Source organism: Hyla sarda, chromosome 1 (genome assembly GCF_029499605.1).
Source record: "Hyla sarda isolate aHylSar1 chromosome 1, aHylSar1.hap1, whole genome shotgun sequence".
Taxonomy (NCBI): domain Eukaryota; kingdom Metazoa; phylum Chordata; class Amphibia; order Anura; family Hylidae; genus Hyla; species Hyla sarda.
Genome location: NC_079189.1, coordinates 512766942 through 512790005, shown reverse-complemented (window position 1 = coordinate 512790005; position 23064 = coordinate 512766942). Strand labels below are relative to the sequence as shown.

At 41.6% G+C, this 23064-nt stretch overlaps 1 protein-coding gene across 8 annotated transcripts in view; it reads right to left on the bottom strand.

Annotated features, from left to right (window-relative positions):
• MCTP1 (multiple C2 and transmembrane domain containing 1) overlaps positions 1–23064 on the bottom strand; it is an 822947-nt gene that overhangs the window by 558090 nt on the left and 241793 nt on the right. For 7 of the 8 annotated variants that reach the window (XM_056537914.1, XM_056537903.1, XM_056537887.1 and 4 more), the window contains exon 2: positions 22493–22607. The exons of the other annotated variant lie outside the window; for it this stretch is intronic. In XM_056537914.1, the coding sequence (XP_056393889.1) occupies positions 22493–22607 (115 nt within the window). The remainder of the gene's footprint in view (positions 1–22492; positions 22608–23064) is intronic. 8 annotated transcript variants of the gene reach the window in all.

Sequence of the window (23064 nt, the reverse complement as noted above, 5' to 3'; positions counted from 1 at the left end):
GGGCATGACTACTATATTTTAGCATTGTCCACTGTTAGTGGTGTCTCATAGTGTACTGCAGCACTGTGAACTAGCATCAATATTATACAGTTACTTAATAATTACCCTATCACTGAGCAGACTTTTGACACACTTTTTTTTAATTGGGAGTGTTTAATTTTAAAGCATCCCATTAAAATGTATTTTTTAGGGGAAGTATGATAAGGGGTATTTTTACCCCAGGCTACAGCCCTAGGGTTTGGAATATCTTTATTTGTCTCTTATTAGCGGGTTGTTTCCCCTTCACAGTTTTTGCCTTTTGCTTATATACTGTAAATACTGACATTTGTTTTGTTTTTCATTTCTTTAAATGGGCACTGTCAGATACAAAAACTTTTGATTTGTTGCAACGCATACAAAATCAATAGGTTTTGCAATTGCTTTCATTAGAAAATTTTCAGTATTTCATACTAAAAAAGCCTGTCAAACAACTGCCCCCCCCCCCCACCGCCTGCTTGGACACATACTAGTCCTGCTGTGTCCATACATCATCACCTATGTCATGGACACACTTCCTTGATTGACAGCTGTGAGCGCAGGACTCACAGCTGGAGGAAAAATCCTCCCACTGTCAGCTTGTGTGCCGCTACTGTCAGTGAGGACAAGCTGGGAGTTGTAGTTTTGCTAGTACTAGGGGAGATGTGAGCAGACAGCATACTGAGGGAGGGGGCGGAGACCTTCACAGTGAGGCCACGCCCACTCACTTTGAGAGGAATTCAGACTAGTGAGCTAAAGTGTAATAAAAAATACCGTATATACTCGAGTATAAGCCGAGTTTTTCAGCACGATTTTTCGTGCTGAAAACACCCCCCTCGGCTTATACTCGAGTGAACTCCCCCACCCGCAGTGGTCTTCAACCTGCGGACCTCCAGAGGTTTCAAAACTACAACTCCCAGCAAGCCCGGGCAGCCATCGGTGAGGAGGTGGTCCGGTGAGGAGGTGGTCCGGGCTGCTATCTTCACCGGGGGCGCCTCTTCTCCGCGCTTCCGGCCCGGAATAGAGGCCCGGCTTATACTCGGGTCGGCTTATACTCGAGTATATACGGTAAATAAAGGTGCTAGACACATAAAAATGTAATAGATGTACATGGTCAGAATTAGGTACTGAGTGATATATTAAAAAAAAAGTTTTTTTGTTGGGTCTGATGGATACACTTTAACATTAATATTGACATTTTCTGCATTTTAATTTGTCTTAAAGCTGTCTGTAGTGTGTATTAATGGTTGCTTAATTTTTTTACAGCATTTTATATCCTTAGAAAATTAACTAAATAGATGATGCATATATCTGTAATGTTTCTCTGAGAGACTGTACTTCAACGGTCCTTGCAAAGACCAGGATGAAAAAATTGATAAGTTCCACTGAGAAAGAAGAGAGTAGATTTATGAGAGGACATAGAAAGAGATTTCAAATAGTAAAATTAATAATCTTTTTCTTCTCGGTCCTTTATTAGAGATCGCAGGGTTTCCTCTAATATTATTTTACTTCCAATTCCCTGAGTTGTCGTACAAGGATCAGGATAGAATACAATACCTGAGCCCAAAGGATTTCTTTTATATCTTACAAGACATTCCTGTAAAACCACAAAAGCCAAATAACATGAAACGATCGATGCGTTAGCTACAGTATCACAGGAGGACCATCCCACAACAAAGCCTTGTACTTTCTATAAGAAGTATCACATAAATATTTCAGCTGTCACATTTCTACAACTCTAGAGTGGCTAAAAGAAATACACCTTGAGCCATTAAATCCCACACCTATGAAAAATGGACTGTAGTATGTACTGCACCCGTCTGTCAATCACATGACCTGGACAGATTTATTCTAACTCATTTTCACATGCCCATAGACCTTCCATGATAGATTACTAGGACATTTATTCAAAGAGAGAAATGTCCACCTTAGTAGGTGCAATAAACCTGAATACTTTATTTGCTAATATTACACTTTTTTTTGTTCTGAAAGCCATGACTAAGGGTCCAAGTGGACCCAAAACACGCCAGAGTTAATGTTCCAGTATGCTGTATCCTGTGAGATGTCCTACTATGCTGGACATTTCTTTCTTTGGATTTGAACTTGGTCAGGGGCACTGCTGGCTAGTCCATGCGCAGGTGCAAGAAGTGGAAGCTGGCATCTTCATTTGTATCAGCATATTTATAGTCTATGGGTAGTGAATAAGTGGTAAAAAAAAAAAAAATATAGCACACAGTTTTACATAAGCGCATCACACTTTTAATGCAGCTTAATCAAAGTCATACTCTTTTGGCATATATCCGGATTATAGAGTCTATGGATACATTCAGAAGAGTAGCTATACGGGTCACAACTGTGACCAGACCCCAAAGCCACCCTTGCATAAAGGCCTCGCTCACCACACTAGTGCTGTTTCCAAACTAGGTTGATAGATTTCTAACAAAAAGAGATCCAGTGATGAACTCAAAAGCATGGGTGAAGGGCTAGTGATATGGTTGTGACATACAAGAGAGATCATAGGTAGAGTGTTGGGATGTTAACCCCTTAAGGACTCTGTTTTTCCTGTTTTTGCGCTTTCGTCTTTTCCTCCACACCTTTTAAAAATCATAACCCTTTCAATTTTGCACCTACAGACTCATATGATGACTCTTTATTTATTTTTATTTTTTTGCACCACCAATTCTACTTTGCAATGACATCAGTCATTTTACCTCAAAAGCTACGGCAAAACCAAAAGAAATCATTGTGCGACAAAATTGGAAAAAAAATGCAATTTTGTAAATTTTGGAGGCTTCCTTTTATACACAGTGCATTTTCAGCAAAAATGACACCTTCTCTTTATTCTGTAGGTCCATACGATTAAAATGATCCCCTACTTATATAGGTTTGATTTTGTATTACTTCTGTAAAAATCATAACTACATTTTTCGTGCTTTGATATGTGATCTTTTATCAATACCATTTTTGCTTTGATTGGACTTCTTGATCGCTTTTTATTCATTTTTTTTATGGTATAAAAAGTGACCAAAAAAAACTCTATTTTGGACTTTGGAATTTTATTATGTGTACGCCATTGACCGTGTGGTTTAATTAACAATACATTTTTTATAGTTCGGACATTTAGGCACAGGTCCTGGCTACTGTTAGCCACCGGGACCTACCCAATATGACGTGGTGACCCTGCGTTATATCGCGGTAGCGGGCACAGGACGTACAGGTACGCCCTGTGTCCTTAAGAGGTTAAAGGGGTTATCAGGATTAGAAAACCAGCTGATTTCTTCCAAAAACAGTACCAAACCTGTCCTCAGCTCTGTTCCATTGCAAGGCTACAGAAGCAGGGAACTTTAAGCCTAGATCTTCTCTACAACCTGTGTATATACACTTGTTGAGTTCCAGGCATTGTCAGGTTTTCCTACCTAAACCTTGTGGGAGAGGAAATCAAAGCAGTCCATTTATTTCCCTTTCATTCCCTTGGCCTATAGCTTATGTTTTGTTGGAGGCATTTTCCCAGCTATCCCAGTCTGCTGTATGAGGCAATAAACTTCACCGTTTGATTCACTAACCTGGAGTGCTGTGGGTTTGGTATCTACTGCTTTGTCAGACAGATATTATTTTCAGGAGATAGGAAAAGCTGGGGAAGTACTGTGAGCCTTGTACTGTGCACTGCATGCCACCTAGCTTTTTTAGTCTTCTGAAGAGCCCAATATGGCTGCTTTACCAGACAAATATACTTTTCAGCAGACTAGAAAGTTTGGGTGGCAGGCAGTACACAATGCAGGGCTCACAGTATACCCCCCGACATTTCGAGTCTTCTGAAGAGATTATCATTGGATATAAAACCATTTAATTTTTAAGTTTGATGTTTACCTTCCCCCTCTCACTCTACTCTCAGCCTGTAAAAAAAATCTTCTCTCCCTCATTTACCCTCATTGTCTGTATCGGGGCACCCCAAAATAGTACTATATTTTTGTGAAACTTAAGAAACATGTGTACCAAGTTCAACTCGTTTCCGTAAAATCAGGTACATATACGTGGTGATCAAGGCTGACTTGATGCATGTACCTGATGATTTTAACCTGTCCCAGAAACGCCGGGCGCTGTGACAGTTTACTTAGCTCGGCTGTGCTGCACAGCTGAGCATCACTGAAGCTGGCCTGGGACCAGTCGCAGTGATCCCTGGCCGGCGCAGCTCCAATCCTGAGTTAACCCTATAAACGCTGCGTTCACTGCTGGTCAGCCTCTAAAGGTAGAGTCTGATTTGCTATACTTTGCCTGTCAGTGGAGTACAGATGTCTACTCCATTGAATTATATGTATATATATATATATATATATATATATATATATATATATATATATGTTCAGAAAAGGGATCAGCACTGGATGACCTCTAGTCCTGTGCAATGGTATCCAATAGCTTGCCAACACTATGTCTCAGATATACTCTGCTCGAAGATACAGCACCAAAGACAAGGTCTAGTAAGTTGCAGGCTGTGGTCTTTATTGTGTACAGGAACACAAGTGCAACGTTTTGGCTAGAAAGCCTTTTTCAAGCATGATAAAAATATCCACATAGCAGACTTAAAGGGGTACTCCGGTGAAAACCTTTTTTCTTTTAAATCAACTGGTGGCAGAAAGTTAAAAATATTTTTTAAATTACTTCTATAAAAAAATCTTAATCCTTCCTGTTCTTATTAGCTGCTGAATACTACAGAGGAAATTATTTTCTTTTTGGAACACTGATGACATCACGAGCACCTGGTAACGCCGGGTACTCCGCTAGTACTCTAATTAACATGGGCCAATCGGTGCAGAAGAACATGGGGAGTCCACATCATCAAAAAATTTCATTACCAATCTGCGCTGCATCGCCAAACCTTCCTCTTCCTCTCACACGTGGTGTTCATTGTAAACTAACACTCTGCGGCTGCGTGGGTTTACTCCACGACAGGATTAGTCATCCTCCTATATGTGCAGATCATTCTGTTGCGGACGCTTCACTGTGAGTTACCGTGCTTGCGCAGTCTATGCGCATCCCCGCGGCTTCCCAGGCAGATCACTGCCATCAGACCGGGCGATGTGCCCATACACAAACAGACTTACATATGAGATATTTCTAAATACATCCAAATTTGGAGAATTAACATTGAGTTGCATTTCTCTGTCAACACCTACTGTGTTACAGAAAAAAATGGATTCAAATGGAAAATCTAGAAAAAAAGGAAATTTCCGCCTCTACTTTGGGTTCATAAATTCTTTAAAGTCATTCTGACTACTTTAAGGGATGCAGTTTTTAAAATTGGGTGATTTATGGTGGTATCTAACATACAGGCCTCTCAAATCCACTTCAGAACTGAACTGGTCCCTGAAAAATCAGATTTAGAAATTTTCTTGAAAATCTGGAAAATTGCTGCTAAACTTATAAACCTTCTAACATTCTGAAAAAGTAAAAGAGGCATGCACACAGCTCACGATGCAAGACGCAGGTAATGTGAGCTCCGCATCGCTCTTGCTCTAACTAGCTTCTCTCAGCGCCTATTAGGACCCTACAGCTGTGGTTTTTGCCCTACGGCTTCCTAATGATGTCCCGATAGAGGAATAAGAAGCTTTACCTGGGTCTCTTGCAGTCTATTCTGGACTTTTTCAGGGCCTCCCCATGGCCCAATATGGCGGCCGCATCACCACAACGCTCTGAGATGACGTCTGATGAAGATGACAGCGCGGGCCAGGCCCGAATGTCTCCTGATGACATGCTCCACAATATTCAGCAACTTTTCTGGGCCGAACTGCAAAAGGACGTTACAGACTTTACAGCCCAGATCCACAAGCTAGGCCAGCGAGTCTCTGACAATGAAACCAAGCTAGACGAGCTGGAAGACGCTGCCAAGACTGACCGTAAAGATATTGTCTCCCACTCTGCCAAGTTAGAGGCCTTGGAACTTAAAGGGGTAGTGTGCTGCCCTGACTTTCGGAGCTCTGCTCACAGCGTCCGGAAGTTCATTACTCCGAACGCTGTGTGCGGGCCTCCGTGTTCGCGGCCCCCTGCCGTGACGCCCGGCCCCTTGTGACATCTCGCCCGCCCCCTCGTGACGTCACGCCCGCCCCCTCGTGACGTCACGCCTGCCCCCTCGTGATGTCACGCCCGCCCCCTCTTCCAAAGTCTATGGGAAGGGGGTGAGACAGCGGTCGTGCCCCCTTCCCATAGACTTTCGTTGAGGGGGCAGGCGAGATGTCACGAGGGGCCGGGCGCGAACACGGAAGCCCGCACACATCGTTCGGAGTAATGAACTTCCGGACGCTGTGAGCGGAGCTCCGAAAGTCAGGGCAGCGCACAACCCCTTTAAACTGGAGGACCTTGAAAATCGTTTGCGGCGGGCGAACATTCACATCAGGGGCCTCCTAGAAGGAGAAGCTAACCTTCAGGCTGTTTCAGGCCCTTATTCCGCAACTCGAGCCTTGGCCCGCCCTCGCTCTCCAGATATACCGAGGGACATCGTGCTTAAGCTTCACTTCCCCGAGGTGAGAGACCATCTGCTCTTTACTGCACGCAACTTACCTGCTCTTCCAGGCATGCCCCCCGAGGTGAGAATTTATTCAGACCTATCTCTTTCCACCCTTTAGAGGCGACGCCAACTTCCCTCTATCACCCTTGCTCTTACCAGAGAAAATGTTAAATACAGATGGGGGTTCCCCTTCTCGCTGGCTTCCAGGTTAATGGCCATTCCTACACGGTCCGATCCCTCTCTGATGCCCAGGAGGCCCTTGCAAAGGAGAACATCAGCTGGTCAGCTCCCACGGCACTGCCTCAAAGGGGCCCTTGCCCGACCTGTACCTGGACTCAGGTTCCATCTCCTCACCGGGCTTCTTCCCCCATCGTGAGCCACCCAACAAGACTTGACTGACCTCTCCATGTTCCTGGTGGACGCTTCCTGCCGATCACACCACTCCATTGATTAGAAGCTGAGTGTGACCGGATTATTGTGCCCTCTACTCAGTCTGTGGGCCTGAAAGTATGCCAGTCTGAGCTTTCCAGATCTTTGTTTGTTCTTTTGTTCTGTTCTTTTTTTTGTTCTTCCTTTTTTTGTGTGCTTTGTTTCTCTCCTCTTTCCTCTTCTGTACTATCTATGTGATGTCTGTCAGTTCCTTTTTTCTCTATGGATCGCACAGCATAAATGTGTAATATATTGTTCCATAACGTTAGAGGGTTCAATTCCCCTTCAAAACGAAGGAAGGTATTCAGAGACTATGTGAAACACTGCCCAGACTTTATTTGCCTCCAAGAGTCCCATTTCACAGCCTCTTCTTGTCCCAGGTTTTTGCATTCACATTATTCTAGTGTGTATATGTCTCCTATTCTTTCTAAATGCAGGGCTGTTGTTATTTGTATTCATAATAAATTTACCTTTTGAGATTGAACACTCTCATATTGACTCAGATGGTCATTATGTTATTTTATTAGGTTCCCTTTATGGGCGCTGATTATGCCTTGTTAACTCATATGCTTCTAACATTAACCCTACCTCCTTTTTTCACACTATGTGCCAGCGTTTATTCTCATTTACTTATGATGTGTTACTGTGGGTGGGTGATTAAAATTTTGTGTTAAATGGGAAATTGGATAGGTCCTCCCCTACACCCTTGGTGAGGTCTAAATCCCAGCAGAAAATGTTGTATTCTTCCCTTGCCTCATTACAGCTAGCTGATGCATAGTGCGAGCATAATGGTCCGGCGCAGGGTTACTCATATTTTCCCCCCTCTCAGAAGCATTATTCTCATATTCATTGGTTGCTTGTAAACACAACCACGCTTCCTATGTTGTTGTATGCTCACCATGCCCTCTCTGCATGGTCTGACCACGATATGGTGATTGCTGAGCTGGATCTCGTGGGCGGACCAAATACCCTCTTCAAGTGGAGACTCAATGAGTCTCTTCTCACAAACCCTACTATTAAGTCTGCACTTATGGAGGACCTTAAATCATATTTTTCTTCTAATATTCTCCCTGATTCTGATCCCATCTGGGTTTGGTCCGCCCACAAGGCCTACATTAGAGGACGCCTTATCTCGGTTGCTTCTGGGTTGAAACAGGAGCGAGACCGTCATCAGGCAGCTCTAGAACATAAACTGGAGAGGCTTTCTTTGGCTCATCAGAAGAATCCTTGTCTTTATCTCTTTAGGGCACTGCGGGAGGTCAGGGTCCAGACGGATGCTGTTTTATCTACCCAAGTAGAGGGGGCTCTGTGCTGGTCTAGAGCCACTTACTATCATTTCACTAACAAACCAGACAAATTATTGGCAAGGATGCTTAAGGAAAAACAGCACCTCCACTATGTTCATAGTATCCAGCTGCGCCTTGGCTCCCGCTCCTCCTATCTATGAAGCCTTCCATTCTTACTTCTCTACCCTGTATTCTGCTCCTGACCAACCGCCTCACTTTCACCCTCGCTTGTCTTCTTTCCTCCACTCTATTGCTTTACCTTCTCTCTTCTCGGAAGGACTTTCTTAATGCCCCTATTTCTTTTGAGGACGTCTCTTCTACTATTGCTTCTTTAAAACTGGGCAAAGTGCCTGGCCTTGATGGGCTATCAGCCCAATACTAAATGAAATTCTTTTAAATCCTATCCCCTCACTTGGTCTCCCTTTTTAATCGCCTTTTCCATGCTCATTCTCTTCCCTCTGAATATCTGGATGCTCTCATCACGGTTATCCCTAAACTCCATAAGGATCCCTCTCTTGAATCTAACTACCGCCCCATTTTCCTCATTAATCTGGACACCAAAATTCTCAGCTCTATTATGGCCCATCGACTTAATACTCTTCTTCCCAAACTTGTAAATGCTGACTAAGTAGGCTTTATCCCAAACAGACAAGCCTTGGAAAATATCAAAGAGGTCCTGGATGTCATGCAATGGGCCTCTAGACATAGAAAAAGCATTCGATAGTGTTTCCTGGGCATATCTGCACGGTGTCCTTGACAGGATAGGATTTGGGGGGCCCTTTGTTCGCCATATTAGTTTACTTTATTCTCACCCCTCTACTTTTCTTAAACTGACTACTACTAACCCCCTTCCTATTCCCATTACTCGCGAAACCTGCTTTTGGCAATGGAGCCCCTGCCGGCCCTAATTAGAATATCTCCTGATATCTTTGAGTACATTGTCTTCAAAAAGGGAGGGAAAAAAAGCAAATTGGACATAATGTCACACCAAACTCCAAAAATAGGCTAGACAAAATTATTGCCACCCTTAACTTAAGATTTGGTTGCACACACTTTGGAAAAAATTACTGAAATCAGTTGCTTCCTATAACCATCAATAAGCTTCTTACACCTCTCTGCCGGAATGTTGGACCACTCTTCCTTTGCAAACTGCTCCAGGTCTCTCTTATTTGAAGGGCTCCTTTTCCTAACAGCAATTTTAAGTTCTCTCCACAGGTGTTCAATGGGATCTAAATCTGGACTCATTGCTGGCCACTTCAGAACTCTCCAGCGCTTTGTTGCCATCCTTTTCTGGGTGCTTTAGACGTATGTTTTGGGTCATTGTCCTGCTGGAAGACCCAAGATCTCGTTTGACAACCCAGCTTTCTGGCGCTGGGATGTACAGTGCAACCCAAAATCCGTTGATAATCCTCAGATTTCATGATGCCTTGCACACATTCAAGGCACCCAGTGCCAGAGGCAGCAAAACAACCCCAAAACATCATTGAACCTCCACCATATTTCACTGTAGGTACTGTGTTCTTTTCTTAGTAGGCCTCATTCCATTTTCAGTAAACAGTAGAATGATGTGCTTTATCAAAAATCTCTATCTTGGTCTCATCTGTCCACTAGACATTTTCCCAGAAAGATTTTGGCTTACTCAAGTTCATTTTGGCAAAATGTAGTCTTGCTTTTTATGTCTTCGTGTCAGCAGTGGGGACCTCCTGGGTCTCCTGCCATAGTGTTTCATTTCATTTAAATGTCAATGGATAGTTCACGCTGACACTGATGCTCCCTGAGCCTGCAGGACAGCTTGAATATTGTTAGAACTTGTTTAGGGCTGCTTATCCACCATCCGGACTATCCTGCGTTGACACCTTTCATCACTTTTTCTCTTCCGTCCTTGCCCAGGGAGATTAGCTACAGTGCCATGGGTGGCAAACTTCTTCATAATGTGGCGCACTGCGGACCTAGGCAAATCTAGACCTCCCGAGATGGACTTGTAACCTTGAGATTGTTGATATTTTTCCAAAATTTTGGTTCTCAAGTCTTCAGACAGTTCACTTCTCTACTTTCTGTTGTCCATGATAAGTGTGGCACACACACACACACACACACACACACAAGGCAAAGACTAAGTGAACTTCTCTCCTTTTTATCTGCTTTCAGGTGTGATTTTTATATTGCATACACCTGTTACTTGCCTCAGTTGAGTTTAAAGGAGCATCACATGCTTGAAACAATCTTATTTTTCCACAATTTTGAAAGGGTGCCAATAATTTTGTCCAGCCCATGTTTGGACTTCGGTGTGACATTATGTCCAATTAGCTTTTTTGGTTTAGTTCCAATACACACAAAGGGAATAAACATGTGTATAGCAAAACATGTGTTACTGCAATCCTTTTCTGTGAGAAATACTTCATTTTCTAGAAAAATTTCAGGGGTGCCAACATTTACGGCAATGACTGTACAGATATGACATAGTGATGTAAGAAAATTATATGAAAATGTAGAATGTGTTTCTAGATGTATAACATCAGGCTGCTTACATGACACCATCCATCTCATCACTACTGCACTGTAGAGAGTCAGATGGACCACAGATGTATCAGCATTACATGGATGGGGGATTAAACATGGTTATTTAGGCTTTTAAAATTGATGACTCTTCTTTAGTGCAGGTCAGTGGTGTGCTGAATGGGCATTTTGTGTGTCAAGACAACACATAGAAAGTGAGATCTGTGGGCCCCAGTGGGGCCAGGGATTAATGAGAGTAATGTTTAAATGATTTTTGTAACCTAGTCTGACCCTTTAAAAGAAAAAAAACTAATCCTGCTGAATAACCCTTTTAGAGCTGTCTGTTACGTCTGATTGTTTCCTTCTTACTGATGATATTGATAATCTTATAAAATATAGAAACGTAGATAATGCATATCTCTATATAGATTTTATAGTACACTTTTACATGTCTTTCCATTACAACCGGACATTCATCCTGTTTGTCAATTAACCAGGAATCCCAAGATGAAAAGATTTCCCATTGAGAGTGGAATTCTGAGAGGACTTGGAAAGAGATTTCAAATGGCAAGATGAATAAGCTTTTCTTCTCAGTTCTTTATTAGAATTTGCAGGATTCCCTTATGTTATCTTTTATCTAATTTCCTGAGTTGTCAACGATCAACTGAACAAATGGATTATAAAAAAAATACTTCATCAGGGGTACTCCGGTGGATTATTTTTTTTTTTAAATCAACTGGTGGTTATAAAGACTTGTAAATTACTTCTATATAAAAATAATAATCCTTCTAGTACTTATTAGCTGCTGTATACTACACAGGAAGTTATTTTCTTTTTGGAATTATTTTCAGTCTGGCCACAGTGCTTTCTGTAGACACCTCTGTCCATGTCCAGAGTACAAGCAAATCTCCAAAGCAAACCTCTCCTGCTCAGTTCCTGATACAGACAGAGGTGTCAGCAGAGAGCACTGTGGTCAGACTGAAAAGTACTCCAGAAAGAAATGCAACTTCCTGTGGAGCATACAGCAGCTGATAAGTACTGGAAGGATTACGATTTTTAAATAGAAATAATTTACAAATCTGTTTAACTTTGTGGCACCAGTTGATTTAAAAAAAAAGTTTTCCACTGGAGTACCCCTTTAAGATCAAAGCATTAGCTATTGTGTTACAGGATTCAGGTGTTCTTGAAACACTTAAAGGGGTATTCCAGGAAAAAACTTTTATTTTTTTTATATCAACTGGCTCCAGAAAGTTAAACAGATTTTTTAAATTACTTGTATTAAAAAATGTTAATACTTTCAATAATTATCAGCTGCTGAAGTTGAGTTGTTGTTTTCTGTCTGGCAACAGGGCTCTCTGCTGACACATCTGCTTGTCTCGGGAACTGCACAGAGTAGAAGAAGTTTGCTATGGGGATTTGCTACTAAACTGGGCTGTTCCCGAGACAGGTGTCATCAGAGAGCACTTAGACAGAAAAGAACAACTCAACTTCAGCAGCTCATAAGTACTGAAAAGATTGAGATTTTTTACTAGAAGTAATTTACAAATCTGTTTAACTTTCTGGAGCAAGTTAATATATAAAAAAAAGTTTTTTTTCCTGGATAACCCCTTTAATAAACCCTACAACTCTAGAACAGGCTAAGGAAATCCTATTAGGTCACCACATACTAAAGGAGATGGAGCTAAAGCTTGATTTTTCATGTAATATCTCGCTAGTTATGTGTATAGAAAAGTTGAAAAAAATTATTGTAAATTAACCTCAAATGAATGACTCTACCTACAATATCATGAGGAAGACTGCTTTAACCTACTTTAGCCCCACATCGTGGCCAAGGTATAGGGCTGCTCTCAAGAAGTGGTCCTGTCAGAGTCATTTATGAAATCTCACCACTTTAGAGTGCCTCAACCTGTTTTCTCACAATGGTTGGATACCTCTGCTCATAAACTTGACAGATGGACCATCAATAAAAATACAAACAATAAAAATGGTGCACATATCAGGGAAAATCCTCAGCATATGTGCAGTACAAAAAGTACCAATCCGTGCCATATAATAGTATACAATGCATACGGAAAGTTTTCAGACCCTTTCACTTTTTTTCATATTTTATTGCAAAGTTTGCCCCATAATTCTGCACTCAATATCCTATAAAGACAAAATCAATACAGAATGTTTGAAATCTTTGCTCATTTATTGGAAAGAAAAACACTAAAGTACCGTATTTTTCGCCCTATAGGACGCACCAGCATATAAGATACACCCAATTTTAAAGGTGCAAAATCTAGAAAAAAAAGATTCTGCACCCAACAGGGATCTTCAACCTGCGGACCTCCAGATGTTGCAAAACTACAACTCCCAGCATGCCCGGACAGCCGTTGGCTGTCCGGGCATGCTGGGAGTTGTAGTTTTGCAACATCTGGAGGTCCGCAGATTGAAGACCGCTGCAAGAGGAGGTAATACTCAGGTGTCCCCGCCGCACCGGACCCGTCACCGCTGCCCTGGATGTCGCTCCATCGCTGTCACCGCATCCCCGTGGTGTCCCTGACGCTCCGGACATCTTCTTTCCTGGGATCCACGCTCTCCATCGCCGTCATCACGTCGCCATCATCACATCGCTATGCACGCCGCTCCTATTGGATGACGGGGGCGGCGTGCACGACGACATGATGATGACAAAGGAGAGCGCCGGCCATGCAGGGGATCCCGGCACGGAGCAGACACCGAGGAGGCAGGTAAGGTCCCTCCCGGTGTCCTGTAAGCTGTTCGGGATGCCGCGATTTCACCGCGGTGGTCCCGAACAGCCCGACTGAGCAGCCGGGTTACTGTCACTTTCGCTTCAGACGCTGCAGTCAGCTTTGATCGCCGCGTCTGAAGGGTTAATACAGGGCATCACCGCGATTGGTGATGTCCTGTATTAGCCACGGGTCCTAGCAGTTGATGGCCGCAGGGACCGCTGCGATAGGTGTGTGTATTCGCCGTATAAGACGCACCAACTTTTCCCCCCAATACGGTATTGCATTGACATAAATATTCAGACCCCTTACATAATAGAAGCCCCTTTGGCAGAGAATACAGCTTCCAGTCTTTCTGGGGGTGATGCCTCAAGGTTTTCACACCTGGAGTTGTGAATTTTCTGTTGTATCACATGCAACACAAGGTAAGATGGCATATGCCACACGGTTCATAACTTCTAACCCAGCTGGGTAGTAACTCACGATACAGATGGTTCGCTTCTTATTCTTTGTTTATTCGCCTTGAAGATTCATGATATCTTTATGCAAAATACAAAGTGGAGCTTGATAGCATATACAGACATAGTGAGAGCTGAGTTCACTTTCCTGCTCGAAACCTTGGACGCAACGGCATTTCGGGGGTGTGCGCCCTTAGTCATGCATGTCAGGTGTGAGAGGATTCAGTAGCCAAGCATTAGACACCAGTTCAGATTAACCATTTACAAAACGCATGCATACATAAAAATATCAATAGTGTCTAACCAGGTTATAAAAATGATTTCAATCTGCAGACCTCATTCATCCCTTTCGGGATTACACTTTCAAGTTGAGTTATCCAATAACATTCCCTTTGTAACAGACGTCGCTTATTAGGGTTAACATTGGCTGCTTGAGGTTCCCGAAAATGTCGGGCTACTGTACTTTCATCATATTTAGATGTTTCTATGTTTTGCGTTTTAAGAAATTTTCTATTTAAAAACTTTGCTTTTTATAAATTTTTCCCCTATGGATGGACCTTTTTTGTATGCAAAAAATGGCTTTTCTTTAAACAATTTTCCGTATTTTTTATCCGTACGTAAAATATGCCAATGTGCTCTTTTGTCATACGTTTCTAGGTACATGATGCGATTTTTATCTCACTTTTTCCCTTGGCCTGATTACAAGTTTTTTTGTAGTTATTCTTTTCTAGACATTAGTTTTACTTTCTCACCTTCACTTACAACTTGTTTCATGTTATAGCCTTTTTCCGATTTTTTTTTTATGAGTTTAGTTTTACTGATCTCATATTCCTCGTCTGAACTGACAATATGGCTCGCTCTAATAAATTGGCTTTGTGACAGACCCTTGAAAGTTGACAGGTCATGAAAACTTTTTCTATGTAGATTCCATGACTAAGGGGGCATGCCCCCGAAATGCAACCGCGTCCAAGGTTTCGAGCAGGAAAGTGAACTCAGCTCTCACTCTGTCTGTATCTGCTATCAAGCTCCACTTTGTATTTTGCATAAAGATATCATGAATCTTCAAGGCGAATAAACAAATAAGAAGCGAACCATCTGTATTGTGAGTTACTACCCAGCTGGGTCTTAGAAGTTATGAACCGTGTGATATATGCCATCTTACTGGGACAGTCAGTAAAGAGCAATTTTCAGTTCTCTACCCAGATGTTCAATTGTGTTCATGTCAGGGCTCTGGCTGGACTACCTAAGGACAATCATAGGACAAGTTGTCCCTAAGCCATTCCTGTATAGTCTTGGATGTTTGTTTATGTCATTTTCTTGTTGGAAGATGAACCTTTGACCCGTTTGGATCTGATCAGGTTTTCATTCAGTATATTTCTATACATTGCTATAGGGATACAACTAACAATGATTTTCAAAATCGATTAATTGATCGATTTTTAATAAATTGGGAAAAAAACAGCAAAATAAGTTTTTATTTTATTTGCTTTTACGTTAAAAAAAACTATGTACAATAGCCATATAAAAACAATTTAAGAAGTAACATGATTATAAAAATTTAGCATTAAAGGGGTACTCCGGCGCTAAGACATCTTATCCCCTATCCAAAGGATAGGGGATAAGATGCCTGACCGCGGGGGACCCCCGTGATCTTGCACGCAGCACCCCCGTTACAATCAATCAGTCCCAGGAGCATGTTTGATTACTGGGGATCAAGGGGCCGGAACATTGTGACGTCACGGCCCTGCCCCGCCCCCATATGACGTCACACTCTGCCTCTTCAATGCAAGCCTATGGGAAGGGGCATGACAGCTCCCATAGGCTTGCATTGAGGGGGCGGAGCGTGACATCACACAGGGGTGGGGCCGTGACATCACAATGCTCCGGCCCCGTGATCCCCAGTAATCAGACCCGGAGCGAACATGCCCCGGGGACTGATTGTAACAAGAGTGCTGCGTACAAGATCACGGGGGTTTCCAGCGGCTGGACCCCCATGATCAGGCATCTTAGCCCCTATCCTTTGTCTTAGCGCCGGAGTACCCCTTTAAAGTGTAAAAAAGATAGCATATCCACATGGTCAGAGCTGAGGCTAGCTCTCTTCTTAGAAGCTATGTTACCTGTTGCATAAAAGAAGCGTTGTGATGGTGTAGACGTACTTGGTAAATACAAATATGTTCTTGCGAGTTTTGCCAACATAGGATACTTGTCTTCGTTACACTTCCGACAGCTCAAAGGGTTGCCATCATTGTGGAGAGGCTTCTCAGTAAAATAGGAATGGACTTCATTGCTTATGACAGTGTTAATATGCACCTCGATCTGTTAACCCTCTGTGTCCTCTTCACTGCCGGTACCAGATTTTGATGTTGAAGGAGACAGTGAAGTGGTGGTTTGCTGCGGCACCTCGAGTATCTCATTTCTTCTTAGACCCAGCAGCTATGTCAGTACATTTGCCAGCACATCTATAATTTGTTAAGGTGTCAAAAATGTCAACCTTCTAAATCTTGGGTCCAGCGCAATAATGACAGGATTTAGGACCTCCCTCCATCTGGTGTGAAGCTGATCCTTTGCAGTGACACCGCCTCCTTCACTGTGTCCTGTCGTGAGCTGGCGTTATGACATTTATTTTATTTATCATTCATTTCTTTTGCTTAACAACAAATCAGAGCGTAATTATTCAATAGCGAGATTTGTTGTCAACGAATCACATTACTGTATATATTATTGTCGATAAAGTCGATTAATCGCTGCAGCTCTACTTTGCTCCATTCAGCATTCTTTCAACCCTCACCTGTCTCACTGTCTCAGTTAGGCTAGGTTCAGACTACGGAATTTCCGCCTGCAATTTCAAAGTAAAATTGCAGGCGGAAATTCCGCTTTCTAAAATGTATAGTGTAGTGAATGATTTTCCGTTCACATATTCACATTTCGGAATTAGTGAAGCGGAAAATCAGCTTTGAAAATCCGCTTAGAAATTTCCGCCTGAAGAAAGGCGGTGCTCTTTCTTCAGGCGGAAATCCGCGCGGAACACATTGCAGTCTATTGGAGACTGCAGTGTCCGCGCGGTCCTAGCGCCGACTGATTCAGCCGGCGCTGGCCGCACTCGGAATCTCCGGTCGGACATTTTCTGCCTGGAAATTTCGTAGTCTGAACCTAGCCTTACTGAAAAACAACCCCACAGCATGATGCTGTGGAGTCTTTCAGTGATGGTTGACCTTCTGTGCTTTTGGGAACTTTCAGTACAGCAGATTTTTTTGTACACATCTTTCGATCTTTGTCTCCACAAAAATTCATGTCTCTGATCTCTACAGGCAGTTCTTTTCTCCTCATGGCTTGATTTTTGCTCTGATATTCATTGTCAGCTATGAGACCTTACATAGACAGGGCTGTGTCTTTTCAAATCATGTCCAATCATCTGAGTTTACACCATGTGACTCCAATCAAGGTGGGAGGCTCTCAGAACTAAATGTTTAAGTGTCATAACAAAGGGTCTGAATACTTATGTCTATGCATCATTTTACTTTTTTCTTTTTAATAAATTAGCAAACATTAGCGGTCAGACCCCCCATGATCTGAAACTTATCCCCTATCCTTAGTATAAGTTTTCATATCCCGGAGTAATTTGTTTTATATTTTTGAACAAGGCTGCAACCTAACAAAATGCATTGTATGTCCAAGGTCCCAAGCAAAAGAAACATATTGCATTTTATACCAAATTGTGAAGACAGAACAACTGAAAAAAAAAGGTTTGCTGGCGCATACTCCCCAAACATATGCTGGATAATTTGTGCCCATTAGATACGGTCTAAGTATGTGCCCGGAGTTTTCCTGGCCCATATGCCTAATATAAACCGCACACAGCCTTAGGGATTATTATATTCATACACTTAAACATGTTCCGACATATGTAAAATTCTAAGCAGAAAATTAGTAGAAGTGTACTGGGACAAACAGTGCTAAGTGACAGCATCTCCCAGGATCAATTTATTGGCGTTTTACCAGTCTGTGACCAAAGCATGCACTCTGTCATTTGCAGCGGTCTGTCAGTCATCAATGCTCTAATATGGAGTAAACTCAGACACACAAGGCAGGGAAATAGCACAATGACTGCAGCCAGGAGAGCAATTATACAGCTTCATCTAAGCATCCGAGATGTCGGCAAGGAAGCAGAAATGTTGTCTACAGAGAAATAATCCATTTTCATTAAATGCAAAGAAGCGGCTATAAAAAAATAAAAAAACCTTAATGCTTGGCCTTACATCGAGCAGATCTAAATCAAATTGATTATCTTAATGTTATACTTCTATTCACTGAGTAACATCTATTTAGAAAGAATATGACATTAAAGCATTTTTATATTTATCAGTGGCCATAAAAAGCCCGTTAAAGGTCATATTTTGGTTAACTGTTTTATAACATTCTGCCAAAATTACCGCCTTTATACAACATAGAATTTTAGGTAAAGTAAGGGCATAGCACAGACCTATATTGCTTATTTGCTTGTTGGCATGTGAGACGCACTGTGCTGTACCCAGGGGTGGCATTTAGAAGTTTAATTACAGTTCTTTCAACCTGGTGACAGTGGCCATACTTTAAAAAAAAAAACAGAAGCGAAGGCCACAGATTAAAAAGGTAAGAAGGAGACAACCTAGTGATGTTCTCTATGCTGGCTACTCCCCTCACAAAATAGGTCGCAAAGTAGTGGGGGTTGGCAGTGGATAAGGCTGGGCAGTGCCCACTCACACCATTAACAACAGGGCAGGACAAGAGTCCTGCATCTCTATAGTTCAATAATTGCATCACATGCCAATCCATCACCGGTGAACTGCTATACATCTAATACTTTTGGACACTTCATTCACACAAGACCCAGGCAACATTATTAATTATGTATTACAATCCTCTGGCGTGTACTGTTCCCTGATTAAACCCTTTATGGAAGAAACATGGTGGGACAGTTGTTTATAACAGGCACAGAGAGGTAACCCATTGTGCTACCAAAACGGTTTTGGGCCACGCCCAGAAGGGGAGTGTAAGTACCCAGTAGGTTTTCACCATTTATTCCACCCCAGGATGGGAAATCTGGACTTCTGCTGCTAAAGGATACTAGTCTCTTTACAAGCATAGGCTGTCCCAGCAGACCAGATGGTACTGATGTGTGGCACCAGTGTGTCAGACAGGTAAGCATAGTCAGTAGTCTAAGTCATACGCAGGGGACTCAGAACAATACCCAGGGATGAAGCAGACATTTAGTCCTATACAGGCAGATAGTCAAGGCCAGTGGCTAAGGTTCAGGTCAGAAATCCAGGTTCAGGTCAGCAATCGACAACATGACAGTCAGTATTGTACAGAAGGGGTCAGGCAGAATTACAAACCAGAATACAGGCATGGATCAAAACACCCAGAATATCAGAAACAATACCTAGCACACTTTTGCAAGGAACACAAGGAACCAACAATGCTCAGCCACAGGATGCTGGCAGATCCGCCTTAAATAAAAGATTATAAGCGTTGGCGAAGAAATAGTTATGTAAACACTTGCCCTTTAAATATGTGTAGGAGACCGCAGCCGTGCCCTATAGGCAGAAAAGAGGAAGTGCAGGAGAAGCACAGGCTGGAGGAGGAGAGAAGGTCACGGTGGACGAGACACTGCAGACTAAGCAGGAGCAACACTATGAGAGGCAAGTGACATGGCTCCTGCAGGAGACACCTACCGGTGTTATAGTAATACTTTCTTTACTTGGTTGGCACCAGTTTTGACTTACTGGTTTCATGAACACAGTTTTTTGCTATTCATATCTACATTGCAAGTTGTCATATATATCATATGTGTTTTTTAGTCATCTTTTACTTCCATTCACACTTGTGTTTACCCCATCTGTTACTATATTTAGGGTATTAGGGGTGTCACTTATATCTCGTTCGTTTTATCCAGGTTATATGCTGGTGGTATAGTAGGCTTTAACTTTTTGTTTCAGTTTCCATCTGTAAATGTCTCTGTATTCATGCCTTGCATTTTATGGTCTTTTAAATGTATGTTTTTGCATCAATGTTTCAATAAGAGTTTCATTGGATTGATCTGCAGTAGCATAAATAGGTCTAAACTGATGCATTATGGGGGAATTAAACATATTTTCAACGTACAAGCATTTCTAAAAATGTACTGTTTCAAATATATATACTTAATAATCCCCCTTTTTGCCCCGTTGCCCTTGGTTACAACCATCTTAGAATTGAATCATAAAAAGAATAGGGCCTAGTAATGTTTATTGTGTCTACAGACTGGAAACACGGGATGCGCCTAACCCCGCCCTGTAATTTCAGGTCTGGGCAATTAAAAACAGACGCAGGACTCGGATTAGACACACACGTTATCGTGGGTCCATGCGTCTGAACTGCCAAACTAGGGTAAGTACTTTACTGGCCACTAATTTCGATTTGATGTGCTAGAAATGTACTGACATTTTGACTTAGCGCATTCTTGGTCCCCTTATATTGGTAGGAAGGCCATGGAGCCGAAGATTGGGAACTTTATCGTCCCTTCTTTATCCCTCTTATGTTGTCACATCCCTGACACGCCTATTATTGCGGTGAGATTTTTTGTATACCCTTGTTTGTTTATTATGTAACACATATTATTTATCTATATTAGGTTGTTTAGTTTATATTATACTGGACTAGGTTTTTGTTTACTCCATTGCACACTCTATCATATTAGTGTTTGCAATTTGGGGTTAATGCTAATCCTATTCCTCATCATTTACCACAGCAACCATCATCATTTACCACAGCAACCGCCATATAGAAAAGGGAACCGCTATTGTATTGATCATGATGGACTGATTGTAGGTCTAGGAGTGCATTGATTTCTAAGTGGGAGTCCTGGTCTTGAATTTTACCTGGTATGTTCTTTTTGATTGTCTATTTGCTTTAGGAGTCTATTATGATAAACGTTGAATGATGTACATTGGCTTTCATACTTAGTCCCTTTTGGTCATCTAAACCCTTATATTGGAATTTTTTTATTGATATTGATTGATAATCGTTGGTCTACTATAGTGCATCAATTTTATAGGTACTATGAAGTGAACTGGGTATGCTAATTTGATTATCATATACTTTTACAGTTCTTGGAGGTCATCTAAAGTGTATCTATATAGTCCTGCTGAAACAGTTTTGGGACTACTTCATTACTCGTGATGTGCCTTGTCAGCAGCCAATACATGGGATTAATACAGAGGTATAAGATCAATATATCAATATAGTGTTTTTGAACTCCATTAGCAACCAGGATGGTGTTTATAGATATGTTATTCTGTTTCTACAGTTATATCCACCTCAACTTGGCCGTACTCTGGAATAGGCCAGCGTCATATATATAATATAGGGGATGCATCATTCAACATGTATCAATTATATTGAATGAACTCAGCTCATACTTTGGATTGTCATCTTAAGCAGTTCTGACTCACTCAACTGTGCCTTATAAATATAATCATATTTATCATATTTTGACTACATCATTGGTATTATATATATTTTTTATCTTGTTGTACAGTTTTCTCCTCCATTCCCTGATGAACCCTAGTTATTTGGTTAGGGAGAAACGCGTTGGAAAGGGAGCACGAAATGTCTCAATAAATGTATTTTATTCAATTTTTTATATTTCTAATGGAATACTAACATCTTCCTAACCCCGTCCACACTTATCGTTCAGTGAGGGCAAGGGTTTAGACTAGGTAGGGTCTTCCAAGAAGTAGGGGTTCACCTGTATCCTACACCCCGTCCCTTCCTGATCCATGATCTGTGCACATTGTCGGATCAAGAAACATAATTCTGTATTGTCAGTGCATTTTTCTATGTCTATATGTATTTATGTTTTCAATAAAGATTTATATTTTATTACTTAGGCCTAATCAATGATTTTGAGAGTGTTGGTTGTCTACTAAATTATCATTAAGGGCATTCATATCATATATATATGAGGATTTATACATCAGTTTTCCTCGACAAGTGATTAAAACATCTCAGGCAAGATGGCTACCCCCCTAATAATGTACTAGAAATTAAGAAAGAAAAAACTGGAAAACAAAATTAGGTTACACAAACAGCACATATTTCATTATTTGGCTCTCAAAAGTAGAAAAAAAACATCTAGGTGACACATCCTCTTCAAACTGGTATCATGACTTGCCCAACTACTGTACACTGTAAATTGGAATAAAGATCTTAGAGCCAAGAAAGGTAAGCACTGGCAGTAACATACAGTATTATGAATAGCGTCTGGAAGATAAGTGAACGTTGGCGAGGGCTGTTAATATGGCGTGGCCGTGTCGCCAGTGTAAATTCAGAAGTGTTTATTTGGCTCAATGTGAAATGACTGCAGATAAAACTTGTCAGAGACCAAAGTGCTCACAATGCAGACTAAGCAAAAAAGTGGAAATATTTCATATGGTGCCATTCAGAGAACAATGATAATGGGATTCCACTTAACTTTTTGTTAATTTGGCTCTCAGGTCAGATTTTCCCATAAAACACAATTAGCACTTAATCATATAGTCAGAGAATGGACTGTACCTCCACGATCTCGTGCTGCCAGATTGCTTCCTCGTTTTAATGTAACATCCAACTGGTACATTCCGGGATTAGGGAGTGGAAGATCTGCATTACTATTGCCCGCACTGTTGTTTTTCTACAAAAAGAAAAGAAAAAAACATATGCGTTAATACACAATAATCAACAAATTTAAAATCATGTTTTGGAGCATATGCTGGGCTGTAATTTAAAAACCTGTCAAAATGGGATGCCAACAAGGCTGATATACTTAAAGTATACCTGTCGTTATCAAAAACCTTTGATGTAAATAATACATTATATGAATATTTGTAATATACATTGATTACATTTTTTTTTTGATTTTTGGTTGAAAAAATGCTGTCTGTCCCTGCAGCTATTGCCTGTGTGTCTCTATGAAGAGTACAAATACAGGAAGTGAGGGCAAGACAAGCAGGGCTCTGTGCAGGCTCCTGGCTTGTCAATCATCCTGATGTGTGAGCCGAGAGCATGTCACAGAGCCTCAGTGTACAGAGCCCTGCTTGTCCTCAGTGTACAGAGCCCCGCTTGTCCTCAGTGTACAGAGCCCCGCTTGT